General features: G+C 46.2%; 1 protein-coding gene across 1 annotated transcript; it reads right to left on the bottom strand.

Annotated features, from left to right (window-relative positions):
- Nucleotides 1–3,418: 3,418 nt before the first annotated feature.
- On the bottom strand, nucleotides 3,419–22,388 carry cckar (cholecystokinin A receptor). The gene is made up of 5 exons (XM_055637942.1): nucleotides 21,859–22,388; nucleotides 21,046–21,297; nucleotides 19,153–19,414; nucleotides 18,926–19,053; nucleotides 3,419–4,854 (listed from the first exon to the last, which is right to left on the bottom strand). Exons 1-5 carry the CDS (start codon nucleotides 21,983–21,985, stop codon nucleotides 4,346–4,348), a joined length of 1,278 nt encoding a protein of 425 aa, XP_055493917.1. The 5' UTR covers nucleotides 21,986–22,388; the 3' UTR covers nucleotides 3,419–4,345.
- Between the last annotated feature and the right edge of the window lie 815 nt (nucleotides 22,389–23,203).

The raw sequence follows: 23,203 nt of genomic DNA, 5'->3' as shown, positions 1-23,203 counted from the left end.
TTCCTTGGAGTTGCTAGTCAATTAAACAAGTTGCGTCTTAGCCATTGCCTCCCCCCCACCCCACTAATAGCAACATAGAAAATAGGTGCAGGCGTAGGCCATTCGGCCCTTCGAGCCTGCACCGCCATTCAATATGATCATGGCTGATCATCCAAATCAATTCCCATACCTGCCTTCTCTCCATACCCCCTGATCCCTTTAGCCACAAGGGCCACATCTAACTCCCTCTTAAATCCAGCTATTGAACTGGCCTCAACTACCTTCTGTGGCAGAGAATTCCACAGATAAAATAAAAGACGCTTCACGATTGCCTAGCAACTTTGAAGAATAAGCACTGCTGCAATGCAAAGGGATGTAATTCTGGACGGTGGCAAACTCATACAATGGACTGCTTCAAAAGACAACAGCAATTTGTGATTTGCCTCACTTGGTCAGAGTTTTCTTTGGGGATCTTACTATGTCACTTATCTGTTGGCAACTAAATCAGTGGATTGAATTTCCACAAACACCCAACTTCATTGCAGATCTAAATGCATCTAAACCCATCAAAGACAAAATAACTTGTCATTGACTTCAGGAGGAAGAGGAGGAACCTGCTCCCTTATACATCAAAGGAGACATGGTGGAGAGAGTCAACGACTTTAAGTTCCTGGGAATAAACATCTCCCAGGACCTCAAATGGCAAATGAACACCGTCACTCTCGTGAAGAGGTCTCATCAGCGGCTGTATTTCCTAAGGTCTCTACGGAAAGCTAACGTCTCACAGCCGCTGCTGCTGTCCTTCTATCGATGCGCTGTGGAAAATATCCTCACCTATGGAATCCTGGTGTGGTTTGCCAGCTGTACTGTGGCTGAGAGGAGGGCGCTGCAGGGAATTATAAAAACTGCTCAGCACATTACAGACGCTAACCTGCCCTCCTTGGATGACATATACAAGGCCCGATGCTTGTGCAGGGCCATAAATATCAAGAAGGACACATCCCACCCTGCCAACCACCTTTTTACTCTGCTACCCTCCGGGAGGCGATTCAGATCTCTGCAGGCTCGCACTGGTCGACTAAAAATTAGTTTCCACCATTGTGCGATAAAAGAGCTTAACTCCAATAGTGAACACTGGGAAGCAAAAAGTAACTTCGAGGAATACCGCTAAATTCTTTTAATCTCTTTTAAAAATGTATTTATATTCTACTATTAACTGTACATATGTGCATTGGTGTTGTGTTGTATTTCTTTTAACGGAGGAGAAGCAAATGGAATTTCGTTGCTCAGTTTTGTGCAATGACAATAAACATATTCTATTCACATATTCTATTCTATTCATCTCCACTGTGCGAGACATTTGAATCCATTGATTGATTGTCTCTGCTCTCTGAACACGGGTTACAAGAATCCATTTAATTTACTAGCTTTCATAGGGGAAACTCTAGTGGGTGGAACTTTGTCTTCGGCAGTAGCTGAAAAAGAATAGCGACTGGAAAGGTGTTTTTAATGCTCGGTACCCACCATTACATTCAACGAGCTGCCAATATACTGTAATCCAATTTCCAATTTGCACAAAAGACCACTTGTTGCTGGAGATGTCAACTGGAGATAATTCAACTCTAGAATTCTTGATCAGTTGTCAGAAGTTATGGGGAGAAGGTAGGATAATGGGGCTAAGAGGGAGAGATAGATCAGCTGCGATTGAATGGCGTAGACTTGATGGGCCGAATAGCCTAATTCTACTATCACATGTCCGTGACTCATTATTACCAAATTATATTAGAAACTATACAGCTTATCTTGGCTTTAGAATGGCAGTGGAATCATAGTAACAAGCCCATTCCACTTGTATCCCTCCCTCCAGCTTTACATTTCGCTCCTCACTTCTTAGCTGTCAGCCTTTTCCTTCTCACGTCTAAACGTAGTCACTTACCTCACAGAGTCTGAAGAAGGGTTTCGGCCCGAAACGTCGCCTATTTCCTTCGCTCCATATATGCTGCTGCATCCGCTGAGTTTCTCCAGCAATTTTGTGTACCTTCGATCTTCCAACATCTGCAGTTCCTTCTTGAACACTTACTTAACCGATCTGCTACTCACTAATCCTCACGTGTCCTATCATTCTCAGGCTTTGCTCCACCCCCAATGCTCTTTTCCAGTGTGCTCCTCGACCCCCCCCCACACCCCACACTCCATCAGTCTGAAGAAGGGTCCCAACCAGAACTGTCGCCTGTCAATTCCCTCTGCTGATGCTGCCAACCCTGCATTCATTCCTCCAGCACTTGCAGTTTTTGCTCAAGATTCCAACACTTGCAGTTTCTTGCCCAATTGCCCAACTGTTGGCTTGAGATGGCCCATGAACGACTTAAAATCATGTTGGTTACGATGGGTAATTTTCTGCTGACGTTTCCACTGTGTGAAATTGACAGTTATTATATAGAGTGCTGAAGTCACATCAGTGCTACTAATTGATTGACTTTATGTTCTGCTCCTCTATGCAGAGTTCTGGAAGCCATTTCAGTGTGGGCAGATCAACACTCACTAATGTCGCATCCAGTGTGTTGTGCCCACAAATTGGATGTGTGGAGGAACCGTTTTCAATCGCATAGAGAAGATGCAACCTTCACATATCACCGGCGATCAGGGCGGGCCACTGGGAGACCCACCATGGTGTTCGTGGTATAGCCCAAGATCTGATCAGGAATCAGTCAATCAGCATTATATTTATCTGCTCTCTACGTGTACGGTGGGGGGGGGGGAGGTTGGCATATAGTATTAGTTTGCACTAATATTGTATTTTTAAATGTATTAACGTTTATCGTGTTTATTGTGTTACGTTGCTATTAGTAAGAATTGTATGGTTCCGTTTTCGGTACATGTCGCAATTAAACACTATTGCCTCTTGGTCGAGGTGGTTAAACTGTATTCATGTCCTAACTGGTGCCAGTGTTCATATTGTTTTCCATTTTCATTGTCTATTCCACAAAATAAAATGAATTTTGTTTACTTTACATACTGATTGTGATGGGCGGTGGGGGGACGTGAATTAACTCCACTGACAAAAACCTCCACATTTTAGATTGCTGTCCAAAAAATATCACGGCGCAATTTGTGAACGAGAGCGTTTGGATGAGACAAAGTGCTTGAGTAACTCAACAGGTCAGGCAGCATCTCTGGACCCCGGTGCTAAACCAGCTGTTTCTGTGTTATCCACTGGTTTCCTACTAGTTGAACCGTACACCCCAGGATGGTTTGTCTTGTGGTTTACTGCGACTCGGCCTTGGTTTAGGTCGACATTTGAGCGGTATTGGTGTCAAGTGGGGACTGAATGGGGATGGGGTCAGCTGCGGTTGGTACATGCCTGTGGGTGTGGGTGGTATAAGGACGCTGCAGGAAGCGCACCAGCAAGCTGTGAGCGGGAATCAAAACAAGAATACGCTGATGTGCATTTGTCGTTTATTGGAAAACCAAACATAGAGCAGCGGGGCAAGCGTGGCGACTTTGAGGGCTGGACGGGTGCACCGATCTTACAGACATCTGGTTACACGTAATTCAAGGATTCCGCTTCTGTCAACGGACTGTGGATCCTGGCAAAGTAAACGCGCGGACGCATTTGTAACGACTGTGGCGGAGACTGAAGATAGACACAAAATGCTGGGGTAACAGCGGGATAGCCAGCAACTCTGGAGAGGAGGAATGGGCGACGTTTCAGGCCGAGATCGGCTTCAGCTGTCTCTCCTGGCTGATGGAGGCGAGGTAGAGGGGGGTCCAACCGGGCAGGCGAGGGCAGACAGATGCCCCCATCCGCTCCTGGTGAACTGGCGGACTCAACGTAGTCAGTCTCGTATCGGAAATAGATACTTCAGCCCGTGCCACTCACTGGCTGCCACACACCCTAATCCCCTAACATAATCATTGCCAGCAAAGTAATCACTGTTTTAATCATTTGCTTACAATCCAGTCTTCTTCCTGCCGCCAATGTTTGAGGAATGGCCACAAGAAGCAGGCGACAGAGATGCATCGGAAAGAATAATTAAACGTAATCTCGACTGTGCAGTGCGTTTTATTCTCTGCAAATAATGTCCAGGGAAAGCGGTGTCTGTTTGCGTGTTTGTTGTCGTCACGTGTTTACAGAGTGGTGTTTACAGTACTCGGGAAGTAAGAACTTAATTGTTCCGTTTCGGGACATATGACAATAAAACTCTCTTGACTCTTGAAACAGATTTCACGGTCGTTCTCTTCTTGTGTCATTATCGACGCATCGCTTGCAAACGAAATAAATAGTGGTCAATTGGACGAGGCGAATATCTGTGTAAATAGACGGGGCCAATGCGAGAACATTATAATTGAGGTCGTGGCGTCCAGGTCAGGAGGGGGGCGAGGCGTTGGTGTAGGTGTTCCTGGACAGGGAGGCGGTGGTAGTCCGGCCCTCGTCCTCCACTTCTCTCAGCTGGACACGCTGCTGGGGACAGCAGGCAAAAGTGGCGAAGCAAGCCACGCGGAATCGCTTATTCATGAAGCAGTAGATGATGGGGTTTACACAGGCCGATGTGTAAGACAGCAGATGGATGAATGAAATGGGCGTCCCGGACAGGAATCTGTCGGCGGACAGCTTGTCAAACGCTCGCCAAGCGTTGACACAGAAGATCGGAGTCCAGCAGATGAAGAACATGATGACAATCACAATCAGCATCCGAATCACTCGCTTTTTCGCCATTAAGTTCGCAGTGGAACTGGTGCTTCTTGCTCTGCTCGATTTAGCGCGACTGCTGCTTGATAACCCCTGCATCTCCATTGTCCTCCTGCGTTTGACGTGTTGCATGTAACACCCGTCTCCATCCTCACAATTCCTGGCGCCCCTGTTGCTGTTCCGTTCTGTGAATAAAACACCGACAAATTCACACATGATCCGGAGTTCCCCGTTACCCATTTAACCAGTTCCAGTGACCCGTCGGCCAGTATACGGTCATAATGTGATAAATGACAGGAGCAGAACTAGGCCATTTGGCCCATCAAGTCTACGCAGCCATTCACTGATCTGGCTGATCTATCCCACCCCCCCCCCCCCCCCCCCCCCCCCCAACCCCATTCTCCTGCCTTCTCCCCATTTCCCCTGACACCCGTACTAATAAAACATCTATCTCTGCCTTAAAAATATCCACTGACTTGGCTTCCACAACCTTCTGTGGCAAATGATTCCACAGATTCACCACCCTCTGACAAAATAAATTCCTCCTCATCTCCTTCCTAAAGGAACGTTCTTTAATTCTGGGGCTATGTCCTCTAGTCCTAGACTCTCCCACTATTGGAAACATCTTCTCCACATCCACTCTATCCAAGCCTTTCACTATTCGGTACATTTCATAGAAACATTGAAAATAGGTGCAGGAGTAGGCCATTTGGCCCTTTGGCCCTTTGTGCCTTTCAATCAGGTCCCCCATCATTCTTCTCAACTCCAGTGAGTACAGGCACAGTGTCGTCAAACGTCCATGATATGTTGACCCACTCATTCATGGGATCATTCTTGTAAACCTCCTATGCATCCTCTCCACAGCCAGCAATTCCCGCCTCAGATATGGTGCCCAAAAATGCTCACATGCGGCCTGACCAGCGCCTTATAGAGCCTCAGCATTACATTGTCAATGGATATTTTTATGGCAGAGATAGATGGATTCCTGATTGGTACGCTTGTCAGGGGTTATGGGGTGAAGGCAGGAGAATGGGTTTAGGAGGGAGAGATAGATCAGCCATGATTGAATAGCAGAGTAGACGAAGACCTTATGCAGTACACAAAATGTGTAGGAAGGAACTGCAGATGCTGGTTAGCATTGAAGATAGACATGAAATGCTGGACTAAGCTAGTGGGTCAGAGAGAAAAGGAATAGGTGGAGTTTTGGGTCGGATCCCTTCTTCAGACCCATTCAGACACGTCCCTTTCTTTCTCTCCAGATTCTGCCATTCATTTATACGCAGGATAAATTACCATGGCCAATTTTGTTAAATATATAAGAATGTGAGAAATAGGAGCAAGAGTCTACATTCGAGGGATCAGCCCATTGAACCTTCCCTGAACTGCCTGCAATGCGAGTATTTCCGTCCTGGAAACAAGGATAATAACATTATGTGCATTATGCCATGCGTAGTTTTACCAGCTCGCAGACAGATGCATCAGAATGTTCCACTCTATCCCTCTGGCAATAAAAAACAACACTATTTGTCTTTCCAATTACTTGCTATAACTGCAGGCTGACTCACTGTTTGCTTATACCAGGATCACATTATCTGTAGTCCTTAAACACTATTCACGTTGTCTCTGTAACCTTTCCTTTTGGATCGATGTAATGTTTCTCCGTTACACCACATCTGACGGATTTTTGCCAGCTCACTTTCCTACGTTCCTTGGTAGACTCTTTAATCCTTCCTCCCAGTTTGCATTCCCTCCTATCATTGGACATTTGCCTAAAATATACTCAGTCCCTTCATCTTAGTCACCAGTATAGATTGTAAATAATTGAGGCTCCAGCACTGATCCCCTGGTTACAGCATGCAAACATGAAAAATAAGTCATTTGTCCCAGCCCTCTGCTTTCTGTTGGTTAAGCAATTCTCAAGCCATGCTAGTATGTTACCACCAATGCCATGAGCTCGTGCCTGATGCAGTAACCTTTTATTGTAGATGCTGGTTTAACTGCAGATGCTGGTTTAAACGGAAGATAGAACCAAAATGCTGGAGTAACTCAACGGGTCAGGCAACATCTCTGGATGAAAGGAATGGGTGGCGTTTCAGGTCGAGACCATTCTTCAAAACATATCTGCGTTCAGTAACCTTTTACATGGTGCTTGGAAATCCAAACACTCTCCATCTTGAGGTTCTCTCAACATCAAACAACCATTATTAAATTATCAAACAGGATTTCCCTTTCAAAAACCCATGTTGATTCTACCGATTTGGAAAATAATAACATGATTGCTCAGCTACAATGCTTTCCATCATTTGCCTCAAAGCACTGGAAAGAGTGCAGAGAAGTTGACGAGGATGTTACACGGATACGAGGGCCTGACCTATAAGGAGATGTTGGGCAGTTTAGGACTTTGTTCCTTGGAGCTAGGAATGAGATGTTTGCCTAATTTCAGCTCTCTTGTGCAAAGTGATCTTCTGGAAGCGGTTGAATAGAAAGAATGGGCTTCATGGATCATCAAGCACCCATTTTACACAAATGTTACACAGATCCCATTTTATTTTCCCCATTGGCAGGGAGTTTGAGATTAAGACTCAGCAATAGTGATGGGCCTGCAATCTATTTCTGAGTCTGGATAGTCAGTGACATGGAGGGGAAGCTGCATGGTGGTGGTGTTTCTAGACACCTGCCACCATTGCCCTTCCTGGTGATAGAGGTTGTGAGTTTTGTAAGTGTTGTTGTAAGTCCTGGGTGAGTAACTGCAGCATGGTTTGTTGAAGGTACACATTCGCTCTGCACAAGCAGTGGAAGAATGAGTGCATGAGGTGGCTGATTGGGTGCCAACCACGCAACAAAGCAATCTGCTTCATCATGGATGGTGATGAGCTTCATGGAATTGTTGACACTGTCCCCCTCCTGGTAACAGGAGAATATTCTATTGAAGTCCTGATTTGTGTCCAGTAGATGGTGAAAAGGCCTTGGGGTGGCAAGAAACATAGAAACATAGAAAATAGGCGCAGGAGTAGGCCATTTGGCCCTTCGAGCCTGCACCGCCATTCAATATGATCATGGCTGATCATCCAACTCAGTATCCTGTACCTGCCTTCTCTCCATACCCCCTGATCCCTTTAGCCACAAGGACCACATCTAACTCCCTCTTAAATATAGCCAATGAACTGGCTTCAACTGCCTTCTGTGGCAGAGAATTCCAGAGATTCACCACTCTCTGTGTGAAAAATGTTTTCCTCATCTCGGTCCTAAAAGATTTCCCCCTTATCCTTAAACTGTGACCCCTTGTTCTGGACTTCCCCAACATCGGGAACAATGTTCCTGCATCTAGCCTGTCCAACCCCTTAAGAATTTTGTAAGTTTCTATAAGATCCCCCCTCAATCTTCTAAATTCTAGCGAGTACAAACCGAGTCTATCCAGTCTTTCTTCATATGAAATTGCTGACATCCCAGGAATCAGTCTGGTGAACCTTCTCTGTACTCCCTCTATGGCAAGAATGTCCTTCCTCAGATTAGGAGACCAAAACTGTACGCATTACTCCGGGTGTGGTCTCACCAAGACCCTGTACAACTGGAGTAGAACCTCCCTGCTCCTGTACTCAAATCCTTTTGCAATGAAAGCTAACATACCATTCGCCTTCTTCACTGCCTGCTGCACCTGCATGCCTACTTTTAATGACTGGTGTACCATGACACCCAGGTCTCGTTACATCTCCCCCTTTCCTAATCGGCCACCATTCAAATAATAAGTGACTCACTTGCTGCAGGATACCCAGCCTCTGACCAATTCTTGTCATTTATATGGCTGGTGCAGTTCACCTTTGGATTAACTGCAATCTCCAGGACATTGAAAGGGTGGAGACTATCATTATCAAGGGATTTCAAGGGTAGATGATTAAGGTCTTTCTTGTGTGCAATTTTCATGGCACCTATCAGCCCACATCTCAATGTTTTTTCGATCTTGCTGCGAGAATGCATGGCTTACTTCATTTACTGGGGAGTTGTGAATGGAATTGAGTATCGTGTAATCACCAGTGTACATCACCTTTACTAGCTTAATAATGGTAGGAATGACAAAACAGCTAAAAACAGTTGACTCTGGGTCACTAAGTTCTAATGTGCTTTACCTTAATGCCCATTTATATCAATTTTACCATGTCACATTTACACCATAAGGAACTGCAGATGCTGGTCTCCAAAAAAGTCATAAAGTGCTGGAGTAACTGAGTGGGTCAGGCAGCATCTCTGGAGAATTTGGATAAGCTACTTTGGGATCGGAATCCTTCTCCAGTAAGATTGTGGCGGCAGAACGCTGTGAGAGAGGTGGGGGCAGAATCTCAATCAGTTCCCCTCTACTAACACTCTCCTCTGCCTGACACAACCTGTCCTCATCCTCAATAACTTTTCTTTTGACTCCTCTTACTTTGTTCAAATTGAAGGTGCAGCCATTGGCACTCGCATTGGCCCCAGCTATGCCTGCCTTTTTGTTGGTTATGTCGAACAGACGCTGTTCCAAACGTACATTGGCTAATTCCCCAACTCTTTCTCCACTACATCGATGACTGCATCAGGGCTGCCTCCTTCACCCATGTCGGACTCAATGATTTCATTAACTTAACCACTAACTTCCAAGCTGTCCTCCAAATCATGAACTGCCTGGCATCTCTCCCCCTTTCTTGATCTCTGTCTCCATTACAGGAGAATGGCTGATGTTTACCATAAACTCTTTGACTCTCACAGTTATCTGAATTCTAAATGGTTGGCGATTGGGAAAGGGGGAGATGCAGCGAGACCTGGGTGTCATGGTACACCAGTCATTGAAGGTAGGCATGCAGGTGCAGCAGGCAGTAAAGAAAGCGAATGGTGTGTTAGCTTTCATTGCAAAAGGATTTGAGTATAGGAGCAGAGAGGCTCTTGGTGTACAGGGTCTTGGTGAGACCACACCTGGAGTTGTACAGGGTCTTGGTGAGACCACACCTGGAGTATTGCGTACAGTTTTGGTCTCCAAATCTGAGGAAGGACATTCTTGCCATAGAGGGAGTGCAGAGACGGTTCACCAGACTGATTCCTGGGATGTCAGGACTGTCTTATGAAGAAAGACTGGATAGACTTGGTTTATACTCTCTAGAATTTAGAAGATTGAGAGGGGATCTTATAGAAACTTACAAAATTCTTAAGGGGTTGGACAGGCTAGATGCAGGAAGATTGTTCCCGATGTTAGGGAAGTCCAGGACAAGGGGTCACAGCTTAAGGATAAAGGGGAAATCCTTTAAAAACGAGATGAGAAGAACTTTTTTCACGCAGAGAGTGGTGAATCTCTGGAACTCTCTGCCACAGAGGGTAGTTGAGGCCAGTTCATTGGCTATATTTAAGAGGGAGTTAGATGTGGCCCTTGTGGCTAAGGGGATCAGGGGGTATGGAGAGAAGGCAGGTACGGGATACTGAGTTGGATGATCAGCCATGATCATAATGAATGGCGGTGCAGGCTCGAAGGGCCGAATGGCCTACTCCTGCACCTAATTTCTATGTTTCTAATTGCACCTCCTCCCACCCTGCCTCGTGCAACGATGCCATCCCCGAATGTCAATTTCGCTATCTCCGCCGGATCTGCTTCCAAAATAAGGCTTTCCATTCTAGGACATCCGAGATGTTGTATGTCCTTAATGACAAATAAAGGATTCAATTCAATTCAATAAACACAGTTTTCACTCCCTTCCCCCACCCCCCACCACCCCAACAAAATCACAAAAGGATTTAATATAGTCCAGAAGATCCCTCTTCTCTCCTTACCCCCCCGGGTCCCTCTTTGTTCTCAGTGGCTCTCCCACATCGGGTCCCTCTTTGTTCTCGGCAGCCCCCTCACATCGGGTCCAGACCTGCTGGATCTCCCAGTTGCTAACCATTTAAACTCCTCTTTCCGTTCCCAAACTAATCTCTCCACCTTGGGCCTCTTCCATTGCAAGAGTGAGGCCACACGCAAACTGGAGGAACAGCACCTCATATTCCACTTACAACCTGATGGTATGAACATTGAAATCTCCAATTTTAGATAACTAACCTACAAACAACCCTCTCCCATCCCTCTCCTCCCCACCTCCCTCCCACCTTCCTGTGCCCCCCCCGGACATGCATTCACTTCTCCCGTTCCCCATTCCACCCTCTCCTTCGTTCCCCATTCCTCCCTCTCCTTCCACCTATGTTCCACCTCGGGCTTCACAATTTGCACATCTCCTCTCCTTATCTCACACCTTTGTCTTTTCATCTCTTGCCTTTGTTCAACCATCTGCCAATCACCCCCCCTCCCACCAATCACCTGTATCTACCTATCACCTGTCAGACCTTGTCCTCCCTCCACCCCACTTGCAGCTTTCTTCCAATACCCCACCCCCTCCCTCATCATAAACTAAACTTGTCTGAACAAGAGTCCCGGCCCGAAAAAACATCACATCCACCTTCTCCAGAGATACTGCCTGACCCGCTGAGTCACTCCAGCACGGGTCAAGTGTTGCTTTGATATTATGGGCAGTCACTGACCCATCTCCGTAATACAGCTTCTGGGGACATGTTTGTACGAAGGCCCTGATAAGGTTGGAAGTTGAAAGTTTCTGATAAAAAAGATAATGGATTTTGGTAGGTAGTTAATGTGGAGTAATTTCCTCAAGAGAATTCTGTCAATAATGGCTTCTGTCATTTTGCTCAGAAATAAGAGTAAATTGATTGATTTGGTAGTAATTTGCCGCACTGGACTTATCCTGTTTATTGTGAACCCTACATATCTGGACAATTTTCCACATGTTGGAAGTGCTTGTGTTATGTCTAGACTGCAACTGATTCTGGAGTGCAGTCTTTCAGTACCACAGCTGGGATGTTGTAGGATCCTATAGGCTTTTCTGTATTCAGAGCTCTCAGCTGTTCCTTGATACAATGTCTGGAGCCTGGCTTCTGTGATGGGAGGAGATTCAAGAGGAATCTGAAATGGATCTTCCACCTGGCACTTCTGGCTGATCAAGGTTGTACATATTCTGTCCTTTTCTTTTGTATTCACAAGCCGAGCCTTGCTTTAGTTGAGGATGGGAATGTTCTTGTTACCTTCTCCTTTTGGCTGTTTAACAGCCTTCTCCTTTTGGCTGTTTAATTTAGCCCGTGGGAAGCTCTCTAGAGCTCACCCGATCCCGGCGACGAGGATCACGCACACCACTCCCGAGCATATTCCTTGCACATCTCGGACCCGCAGACCGTCAGCATAGGAGCACCGCAAGGCTGCATACTCTCTCCACTCCTTTACCCTCTCTACACCAATGACTGCACCTCCACAGACTTATCTGTCAAGTTTCTCAAGTTTGCGGACGACACGACGCTGATTGGACTGATCCAGGATGGGGAGGAATCTGCCTACAGACAGGAAGTGACACAGCTGGCGTCTGTAGATCAATTACCATTGATCAATGTCTGGTTTTGCTAATCTGTAATCCATGTCGGGTTTCCACCATGCCATCTTGTGGAATGCGAGCAGCTATGCTTTTAGTTTAAACCACAATTTCAAGCCAACAGTACCTATGTGTATGGTTCCTGTATGTATTCCTATTAAAGTACTTATTATGAAGTTTTATGACAATAGTACTTTATACATGGTGTCAGAAGTGAATTTCGGATCGACTTCGGCTGCTATTTTTATGGGATTTTTACACTCTCAGAGATGGCTGAAGCTTTACAAAAGCTGGAACCTCTCGTCTTCGTTTTGGCATATGGTGGTAGTGAAGTCAACCCGGTCGGTAGTGTAAAGCTGCAGGGCCATCGAGGAGATCAATCATAGAAGCTGGAGTTTTATGTCGTCGACATCAAGGTCGTACCACTTTTGGGCTATGATGCCTGCAAAGTTATGGGACTGGTTTCCTTCAGCAAGGCTGTGCACCAACTAACTCCAGCTCCTGATTCAACACAGCGTATTCTCACAGACTATCATGATCTTTTCACCAGGGAGCATGGTATGCTACTGATTACGTATTCTATGACTATAGACCCAGATGTAAGACCCATGGTTCGTCCTGCTCACCGTGTACCCATTGCCATGTGGGACCGGGTCAAAGCCGAACTGGACAGAATGGAAGCACTGGGAGTCATTGTACCTGTTTCGCAACCCACTGACTAGGTGTCTTCAATGTTAGCTGCCACTAACAAGCAGGAGATTCGCATTCGTATCAATCCCAGGGACCTAAACCCCGCACTCAAAAGGCCCCATCACCCCATGCGTACCGTGGAGGAAGTAGCTGCCCACATGGGTAAGGCAGCAGTATTCTCTGTGCTAGACGCCAAGAGCTCCTTCTGGCAAATCCTCCTGGATCATGCATTATCTATGCTTACCACCTTCAGCACTGCTTTCGGCTGCTACAGATTCCTGCGGATGCCGTTCGGTATCAGCTCGGCCAGTGAGGTATTTCAGCGTTCTATGGAACAGCTCTTTGATTGATTCCCTTGTGCAATCATTGTAGATGACATTATTGTTATCGGCAAAGACATGGAACAGCATGACGCTAATTTAAAGAAAGTGCTTGAGTGTGCCAGGGAAGTGAACTTGAAATTCAATCACCACATGTGTCGGTTCTGTGTTAACCAGGTGAGCTACAAGTGACGGCCTCAAGGCAGATCTTTCCAAGACCGCAGCTGTCAGCGAGATGTCAGCGCCAACTGATGTTGCCAGCCTGCAGAGAATTCTGGGCTCTTGGCTCCCCTATGGCAGCTTACTCACAAAGACACTGCCTGGAAGTGGCACGAACAACATCAACTTGCTTGTGACACACTCAAACAACAGATGTCGTGCCCCCCTACCCTGGTTTATTTCGATGTCAATCAGCCTGTCACTTTGACCTGCGACGCATCCCAGTACAGCCTCGGCGTTGCATGCCTGCAGGATGGCAAGCCTTTTGCCTATTGTTCCAGAACGATGGCGGACACGGAGACGAGGTATGCTCAGATTGAGAAGGAATTGCTGGCAGTGGTCTTTGCATGTGTCAAATTCAACGATTACATCTTTGCTAAGGCTCTAACCATAGAGACTGACCACCAGCCTTTGGTCACCATTTTAAACAAGCCTATACACGCTGCTCCTGCGAGGCTGCAAAGAATGATGCTGCAGCTCCGGAAGTACAACATCACTCTCATTTACAAATGGGGTAAGCACATGTATGTGGCTGACACTGTATCTCGCGCTCCCAGGAGGACAAATGCCCAGCACACAGCTGAAATTAACACTTTTTATGTTATCACAGTCGACTTTATTCGTCCTTCCCGTCTGGATACTTTTGTGGTTCGCATGGCAGAGGATGCCACCCTGCAGATACTCACCTCAGTCATCAATCACGGATGGCCTAGCAAGCAGCATTTGCCTCCGCCTCCTGTTCAGCCCAACTTTCCTGTCCGAGACGAATTTTCCATTGAAAACTGAGTCATCAAGAAGGGCCACAAGGCAGTGATCCCGGCTTCACTCCAACAGGAGTACTTTGACGTCATACACAGAGGACATCCTGGTGCTTAGGCAACCATATAAAGAGCAATGAGCATGTTTTTCTGGCCTGTTATGTCAGATTACATAAGCCAGAAAGTACCGTCTTGTGCTGTGTGCAACAGCATGATGCCGCATCAACAGAAATAACTTATTTTGCAACGCCCTGTTCCTGACCTGCCATGGTCCAACGTGGCTACCGACATCTTTGACTGGTGCAGCAATCGATAATTGGTCCTGGTAACTTAATCCGGGTGGTTCGAGATCGACTTGCTCTGCACAACCTCTTCTGCAACCGTCATCAAGAAACTTGCAAGACACTTCTCAGTTCATGGGACGCCTCGCTCCCCCTTGTCCGATAATGGTGGCCAATTCACGAGCCAGCGTTTTAAGGACTTTGCGAGACAATGGGACTTTAAGCACATCACCAGCAGCCCAGAGTATCCACAGTCGAATGGACTGGATGAGCGGACTGTCCCCAGTACTAAGGAGGTCATGGAAAGGTCCAGCAGAGCCGGGTCTGACGTATCTTTAGATCTTCTCAAACTCCGCAACATTCCATGCGATCCCACACTCGGTTCGCCAGCCCAGCGACTAATGTCCAGACAGACCTGAACTACTCTTCCTGTGTCAAGACACCTGCTTCTGCCACAAGTCTACGAGCCTCAGGTAATTCAGGCACAGTTGCAACATAAAAGACTGACGCAAAAGGCGTATTACGACCATTCCAGTTGTCCACTCCACCCGCTGACGGAGGGGAAGACTGTCCGACTACAGACCCAGAAAGGATATGACCGTATGGGCACAGTCAAAGAGGTGTGCCCGGAACCAAGGTCCTATTTGATTCAATCGGATGGAGTTCTCTACAGACGTAACCGGAGACATATTCTACCGGTGAATGAGCCGGTGCCATCGCAGCAAGTTCGATACGATTGTGCAGATGACCCAGATATGTTTTGGACAGAGGATGGATACGATACTTTAAACGATGGTCATGTGACAGCAGACTGTGACTGGTGCTGGGATCAGGATTTTGTCTCTCCACTGTGAAGGAACGCCACTGTGAAGTGAAGGTGCTGATGGTAAAATCTCCTGTAAGGCCTGTGGAGAAGTCTCCTGTGAAACCTGTGCTGGTTTATTTATCGCCTGTAAAGAGTACTGCTGTGGGGCTGTACCGAACACGTGCAGGACGAGTCTGCAAGCCTGTGATAAGATACAGAGACTTTGTCTAGAGGCAGATCCTGGACTAACTAACTAAAACTGACATTACTCATATTGCATCCTCCGCCGCTTTGCTGTAGATGGTAGTTAACTTTATATTCTTATAACTTATGTCTTTGCATGCTTGTATTCAGCTTATAGGTAAAAGCCCAAGATGGAGGATGTAGATCAATCACTATTGCTGATTCAACTCCATGTCTGGTTTTGCTATTGCTGACCCGATCCGTAATCCATGTCGGGTTTCCACCATGCCATCTTGTGGAATGCGAGGTGCCATGCTTTTAGTTTAAGCTACGACTTCGAGCTGGCAGTACCTATGTATATGGTTCCTGGATGTATTCTTATTAAAGTACTTCTTATGAAGTTTTATGACTCAGTGTCAATAGTACTTTATACAGCATCCTGGTGCTTTCGTAACAACCTGGAGCTCAATGCTCTTATGACAGTGGAATTAATAGTAGACTTTCAGAGAGCTCCTCCTCCCCCTCCCCTCCCCTCACTCACCATCAACACCACCACAGTCACATCTGTGGAGTATTTTATGTTCCTTGGAACCATCATCTACAAGGACCTGAAATGGGAGGCCACCATCAACTCCACAGTCAAAAAGGCCCAACAGGGAATGTACCTCCTGCGGCAGCTGAGGAAGCACAATCTGCCCCAGGCAATGATGGTCCAATTCTATACGGCCATCGTAGTGTTTGTCCTCACCTTCTCCATCATGGTCTGGTTTGGCTCAGCCACCAAGCACGACATTCGGAGACTGCAGCAATTCATCCGATCAGCTGAGAAGGTTGTTGGCTTCAACCTTCCCCCCCATTGACGAACTGTACACTGCAAGGGCCAGGAAGTGAGTGGGTAAGATCATCTCTGACCCCTCTCACCCTGGCCACAAACTCTTTGAAGCACTTTCTCTCTCCGGACTGTCAAATCCGTCACAGCCAGACATAAAAAGTTTTTTTCCACGCGTAATAGCTCTACTCAATAACCAGAAGTCTGGAGACTCCTTTTGCTCTGGTATTTTATTTCACTCACATGTTTAAACTAGAATGTTTTATTATTTATGTTTAATGTTTTATGTGTCATTCTTAATTGTCACTGTATGTCGTGTTGCTACTTGCGAGCGGAGCACCAAGGCAAATTCCTTGTATGTGTACATACATAGCCAATAAACTTATTAATTAATTCATTCATTCATTGTGTATATTTCTGCTGTCGATGATATTCCACAATGCTTTAATGGATGATCAGATTTGAAAGCAAAGAGTAGGAGTAAACGGGTCCTTTTCACAATGGCAGGCAGTGACTAGTGGGGTACCGCAAGGCTCAGTACTGGGACCCCAGCTATTTACAATATATATTAATGATCTGGATGAGGGAATTGAAGGCAATATCTCCAAGTTTGCGGATGACACTAAGCTGGGGGGCAGTGTTAGGTGTGAGGGGGATGCTAGGAGACTGCAAGGTGACTTGGATAGGCTGGGTGAGTGGGCAAATGTTTGGCAGATGCAGTGTAATGTGGATAAATGTGAGGTTATCCATTTTGGTGGCAAAAACGGGAAAGCAGACTATTATTTAAATGGTGGCCAATTGGGAAAGGGTGAGATGCAGCGAGACCTGGGTGTCATGGTACACCAGTCATTGAAGGTAGGCATGCAGGTGCAGCAGGCAGTAAAGAAAGCGAATGGTATGTTGGCTTTCATAGCAAGAGGATTTGAGTATAGGAGCAGGGAGGTTCTACTGCAGTTGTACAGGGTCTTGGTGAGACCACACCTGGAGTATTGCGTGCAGTTTTGGTCTTCAAATCTGAGGAAGGACATTATTGCCATAGAGGGAGTGCAGAGAAGGTTCACCAGACTGATTCCTGGGATGTCAGGACTGTCTTATGAAGAAAGACTGGATAGACTTGTTTTATACTCTCTAGAATTTAGAAGATTGAGAGGGGATCTTATAGAAACTTACAAAATTCTTAAGGGGTTGGACAGGTTAGATGCAGGAAGATTGTTCCCGATGTTGGGGAAGTCCAGGACAAGGGGTCACAGCTTAAGGATAAGGGGGAAATCCTTTAAAACCAAGATGAGGAGAACTTTTTTCACACAGAGAGTGGTGAATCTCTGGAACTCTCTGCCACAGAGGGTAGTTGAGGCCAGTTCATTGGCTATATTTAAGAGGGAGTTAGATGTGGCCCTTGTGGCCAAGGGGATCAGAGGGTATGGAGAGAAGGCAGGTACGGGATACTGAGTTGGATGATCAGCCATGATCATATTGAATGGCGGTGCAGGCTCGAAGGGCCGAATGGCCTACTCCTGCACCTAATTTCTATGTTTCTATGTTTCTATGTTTCTAAATCCATTTGAAATTCCATTTAGCACCTTTGTTGTCAGGATTGGTGGAGCACCAAACTGGGTTTGGGTATTGCCAGTATGAGGCTGGGACTTTATCTCCACAACAAATGTGCGGTGCTGACTTCTACCTACTGAGTCATGAAAAGATTCCACTGCCACAGATGGTGAAGATGATGTCAAGTTCACTGTTGCACTTTTAATGGTTGTCACTAGAGTTACTTGTTGTTTTACGCTGGTGAAAGATGCTGGGACAATAGTACAGGAACAAAATCATAAGATCAAAAGTGATAAGAGTAGAATTAGGTCATTCGGCTCATCAAGTCTACTCTGCCATTCAATCATGGCTGATCTATGTCTCCCTCCTAACCTCATTCTCCTGCCATCTCCCCATAAACTCTGACCCGATGGGCATGTGATTTGCTGTACTAATCTAATTAACTACTCTGGACATTATTTGATTGTATTTTCTATATTCATAATAGCTGATCAGTTTATTAGTGGAAATTTTCCATACATCCATGAAGAAGGATCAAAGTTTAGAGTGAAAATCAAATGCATCTTTGGTAGAAAATTATTATAGTCCCAAGCTTTTTAATGAAGATCAACTGAATTTGGCATTACATTTCCGTGGCTGAGCTTTGATAATGCCTCATTCATTCTGAAAAATAATTTCAGTTTTATAGTAAAATATCAGGTCAAACTATCAGAATTAAATGCCTTGAAATGTTTTTAGCAAAATTATTTCAACATCAATACCAAAAAAGTCACAGTTACTCTGGAAGTCAAATCTATTGATTCAACATCTCAATATATGCTATTTTCAGTTTGATTACAGTCGTTTTTCCGTATATTCCACTTTTACCAATTTCTCTGAAATTTTTATCTAAACTGCAACGAGGTATATTTCATTATGTGCTGAGGCCATTCATTTTTCAATCATCATTTTGACCATCACTGCCACCAGATTTTCCCCGATTATAGCCCAATTAAATGAACGGAATTTCAATTTGCAGTGAAATATCAAGATATGGCAACAATTTTTAATCAAATTAACAATGATGTTTTTAACAGATCCTGGGACAGTGAGCGCCGAGGTTTCTATTCGGTTTTAGAAATCTCTGACGATGGTCTGAGCGCAGCTAAAGTGAAGACCCACTGCCGCACCTTTTCAACTCAGTCTGCGCACTTACTTACCTTGGTTCTTCCTTCTCCGGCTCATTTCAAACTGGATGCCGCTGTACAACTCACGGGATATTAATCCATATGCAATCATCATCACTATTCCGGGGACCAGGAAGAGAACCAGTAACAGGAAAATATACCTAAAGTGAAAGATAATATAACGTTAGATTGAAGCTCATTTCAACCCAGGTGGGTGTTGATAAACGTTTAAATAAGAACATCATGAGTATGGAGATTACCAGAACTGCTGGGTGATGTCGTTGGGCCAGAGAAGGCGGCACATGTTACCGGTGCTATTGTTGACCCTGGTGAAGGGGACCAGTTTGCTGTAGATGGGATACGGTAACATCACGGTTACTGAGATCAACCAAGTGGCGGCAATCACTTTGAAGGCATGAGACCTGGTTTGCCACACCCTGGATTTAAGTGGTTTGCAGATGGCACTGTACCTCTCCAGAGAAATCGCCACCAAACTGAAGGTGGAAACGCTAACAGAAATACCTAGGAAACAAACAGAAATTATTCAAATTGGAAATATGAAAAGCATTTCCTCTATCATAGTCCACAATTCAAAAACAATCTCCCAATGCAAAACGAACGTTGGGATTGGGTTGACACAAAATGCTGGAGTAACACAGGGGACAGGCAACATCTCTGGATAGAAGGAATAGGTGCCGTTTCGGGTCGAGACCCTTCTTGGGTTATGGATCTAAATACAACTATGGATTTCTTTGATCACAGCTAGGGCTTTGCCTTACTAGCTCTGTTTCCGTTTTTTTGTGGGTCTTGTTTTTCTGTGCCATTGTTAGGGTTAGCTGTTTTGCATCAATGAATGTAATATGCATCTTTCAATATTTTTCCAGTATTCTATATGTATTTATTTATTAATAAGAGGAAATAGAGAACAATTCAGATTTGAATGAATGATTGTAGGGCGGTCTTATTGAAGGTTTCATCTATACATCGATTGCATATTCTGTCCCAATTAACTATCAGGTGACAACTGATTAATTTAAACCAATAATATTTTCTATCAACTAGAATCTTAACAATCTGAGCCATTGTGTTGTAATTTAATGCATTTAGTGTTCGGGATTGGAAGCATACTAAGGCACCTGGATCATAGTATAGAACAGAATTGGAACGGGTCCTTCGGCCCACCATGTCTATGCCAACCACAAATCCAATATAAACTAATCCCATTTGCTTGCACATTGTCTATATCACCCATTCCACCACCTGTCCACGTGCCTGTCTGAGGTACTGTATGTGGACCTCTGGAAATGTGCTTTTAAAATAAGTAGACAAGTAAGATAACTAGATCGAGATTTGACAATTATGCAATTTTATTACACAATTTTCCCTTGGAAACCGAACAAAATCTTTACCTTTGATAATTATAATATATGATCTCAGCCATGAACATGACTGAGTAGAAAAACAAAGGCTGGGTTATAAGAGTAAATGCAGATTATATTTAACATAGTTTAAACATTAACAGCCAAGCAAACGGCCACTATCTTTCCTCCTGTTGCTGACATACTCAGATCCAGTAAGGAGCATTCCGTTAGCATTTCTCACAGGTACAGTGGAGAAAGGCAGGCTTACAATGGTGTAGGAAAAACTGCAGATGCTGGTTTAAATCGAAGATAGACACAAAATGTTAGAGTAACTCAGCGGGTCAAGCAGCATCTCTTGAGAAAGGGAATAGGCGAGAGCCTTCTTTAGACCTTCAGAAGGGTCTCGACCCGAAACGTCACCTATTCCGTTTCTCCAGAGATGCTGCCTGGCCCGCTGAGTTACTCCAGCTTTTTGTATCTATCCCATGCTTAAAACGGTAGCCCTGTAAAAGTATGTCTGAGATGCCCCTTTAGCTAAATGCCAAATGCCCGCTTTAGCCCAGTCTCGACTTTAGCACTTGTTTGAAATAATTTGTGTAAATGCAAAATGCATTGTCAAAATAAAAGCCAACGCAAGTATTTTGAGTGAGATGCCAGTGTGTGTGCTGTGGTAGAAAGGCTTTGCAAAACTAAAAACACACACAGTGCTGGAGCAAGGCAGCTCTGCCCCGTCTTTCAATAGATGCCACGCCTCAGCCGGGAGTTTCGCGCGTTGTTTTGGAGTCTAGTTACCCATGAAGTAGGCGACAGCTTTGCAGACAGCACTCCCGAAGATGAAATTCTTGAGTAGGTTGGGGATGAGGGTGAAGGGCATGCAGAAGAGGCAAAGCATCAGGTCGCTGACCGCCAGCGAGAGCAGGAAGGTGTTGGTTACAGTCCGCAGCCGTTTGTTCTTCAGCAGGACGGCGATGATGAGCACATTCCCCAGTACACTCAACGCGAAGAACAGGCAGTAAAGAAATATCCGCACGGTCTGATCGAGGTCTGTGAAGAGAGACATAAGAGGCAACTATTTAAAGTACAATACCGGCGGGGAGGGGGGGGGGGGGGGCATTATTGTGTGCCAGTTAGGGTTGCCAACTTTCTCACTCCCAAATAAGGGACAAAAGGTCAAAATAAGGGACACATTCCCGACGGCAATTCGTTGACCGACTGGGCCGTGGCCGGGTGAACAGACGATGAGTTTGCCCGGGTGCTGGACTGCACACAAAGCCCAGCCTGCTGAGGAGTTTTGGCCCGGGCGCCGTCAGTCCGGCACCCCGTCCAACTCATGAACCGATGGTCGGCTGTGAGAAGGTGGTGTCGGCGGTCAGCGAGGGCCGGGCCGGGCCACGGCTGCCGCTGCTGCACTCCATGGGCTTCACTACCCCGGGACGGGTACAGCGGGGCCGGACGCGGCGCTCCGACCCGACAGTCCCCTCGACCCGAGTAGTAACAGTAGGTAGGAGCAGTCAAGGGCGGTCCCACATGGGGCAAACCCACTTAGCCCAATATACGGGATGTCCCGGCTAATAGTTCACAACCCTAGTGCCAGCAGCTGCCTACCTTTGGCGGGACGCGCTGCCTGGCGGCACTGGTCGTCCTCGCAGCCGCTCCGGCCCCTGGTCCCCGCTGTCGCTGCAACTCCCGGCATCTCCGTCAGATTCAGCAGCAGCTGAGAAGCCGTCTCCATGTCTGTCTGCCTTCTAGCGCCGCCTCACAGTGCCGGGCAGGGCAGTGCAATATACCCAACACACTGATACATTCAAATAAATATCGCCCTCAATATATTCCCGACTTCCAAGGAACCGCAATGGCGATATCGGCTCAGCAGGGATGTTCTATATACGGGATGTCCCGGCTATGTTCTATGTCTCTGTTTATCCCTTTAAAACGTATTTATCGTGAAGGCACCGATAAATAACATCGCGGTCGGTCCTCCTGCGTGTAATACCAATGGTCCGAGCGCTTTGATATTTGCCAATCCGGAGCCGTGGCCGCCGCTGTGGGTCGTTTTATCGGGAGCTCCGGGCGGGACGTGTTGAAGCGCGTCCTGTAATGTGAAGATGCGGGGAGAGGCCGGCACCGAGAGAGTCACCTGCCGGGGGAGACATTCAGCTCCGCCTCCCTCCCCGTCCCCGTCCCCGTCCCACAGGCGCTCCGAGCGACGGCGGGGAACGAAGACACTCACTTTATTGAGGAACTGCAGATGCCAACTTATTGAAGGTTACACAAAAAAGCTGGAGAAACTCAGCGGGTGCAGCAGCATCTATGGAGCGAAGGAAATAGGCGTTGCCTATTTCCTTCGCTCCATAGATGCTGCTGCACCCGCTGAGTTTCTCCAGCTTTTTTGTGTAACCTTCGATTCTCCAGCATCTGCAGTTCCCTCTTAAACACTGCCAATTTATTGATCTGTTTTTGTTCTAATGTTGGGGACTATCAGGGCAAAACAGAGCTTTGCTTTCCCGCCGCAAAAAAACTTTGGAGGTTAGCAAGAAGGCTTGTTTATCCACATTTAGTGCGAAACAAGCTCGTTGCTCTTTATTGACTCAGCGGGTCAGGCAGTATCTCTGTTGAAAAGGAATAGGTGACGTTTCTGGTTGAGACCCTTCATCAAGAAGCAGGGCCTCGACCCGAAACGCCACATATTCCTTTTCTTCAGAGATGTTTCCTGACCCGCGGAGTTACCCCTTTTTTGTTTATCTTCGGTGGAAACCAACATCTGCAGTTCCTTCCCACACTATTCCCCCTAAGCTCCCGGCGTCTCCCCAGCGCTGTTGCCCATTTCCCGGGGTCTGGATCATGTGTAGGAGGGGAGGGGGTTGGTCTGTAGGGCACTGATCGGCTCACAGGATCTCCAGGCAAAGATCAATAGGAGTCCCGCAGACCTGGCAAAGTCCTGAACAACATG

The sequence above is a fragment of the Leucoraja erinacea genome, chromosome 1 (assembly GCF_028641065.1).
Source record: "Leucoraja erinacea ecotype New England chromosome 1, Leri_hhj_1, whole genome shotgun sequence".
Lineage (NCBI taxonomy): Eukaryota > Metazoa > Chordata > Chondrichthyes > Rajiformes > Rajidae > Leucoraja > Leucoraja erinaceus.
This window is presented reverse-complemented; position numbering and strand designations above follow the sequence as displayed.

What these genes read in the sequence shown, in the direction of transcription:
- cckar (XM_055637942.1), bottom strand. Translation starts at nt 21,985, where the DNA reads ATGGAGACGGCTTCTCAGCTGCTGCTGAATCTGACGGAGATGCCGGGA. An exon ending in GACATCACCCAGCAGTTCTG is followed by an intron (nt 19,054 to 19,152) that starts GTAATCTCCATA and finishes CTTTCACTTTAG; the next exon opens with GTATATTTTCCTGTTACTGG. An exon ending in CCGGAGAAGGAAGAACCAAG is followed by an intron (nt 4,855 to 18,925) that starts GTAAGTAAGTGC and finishes TTTTATTCACAG; the next exon opens with AACGGAACAGCAACAGGGGC.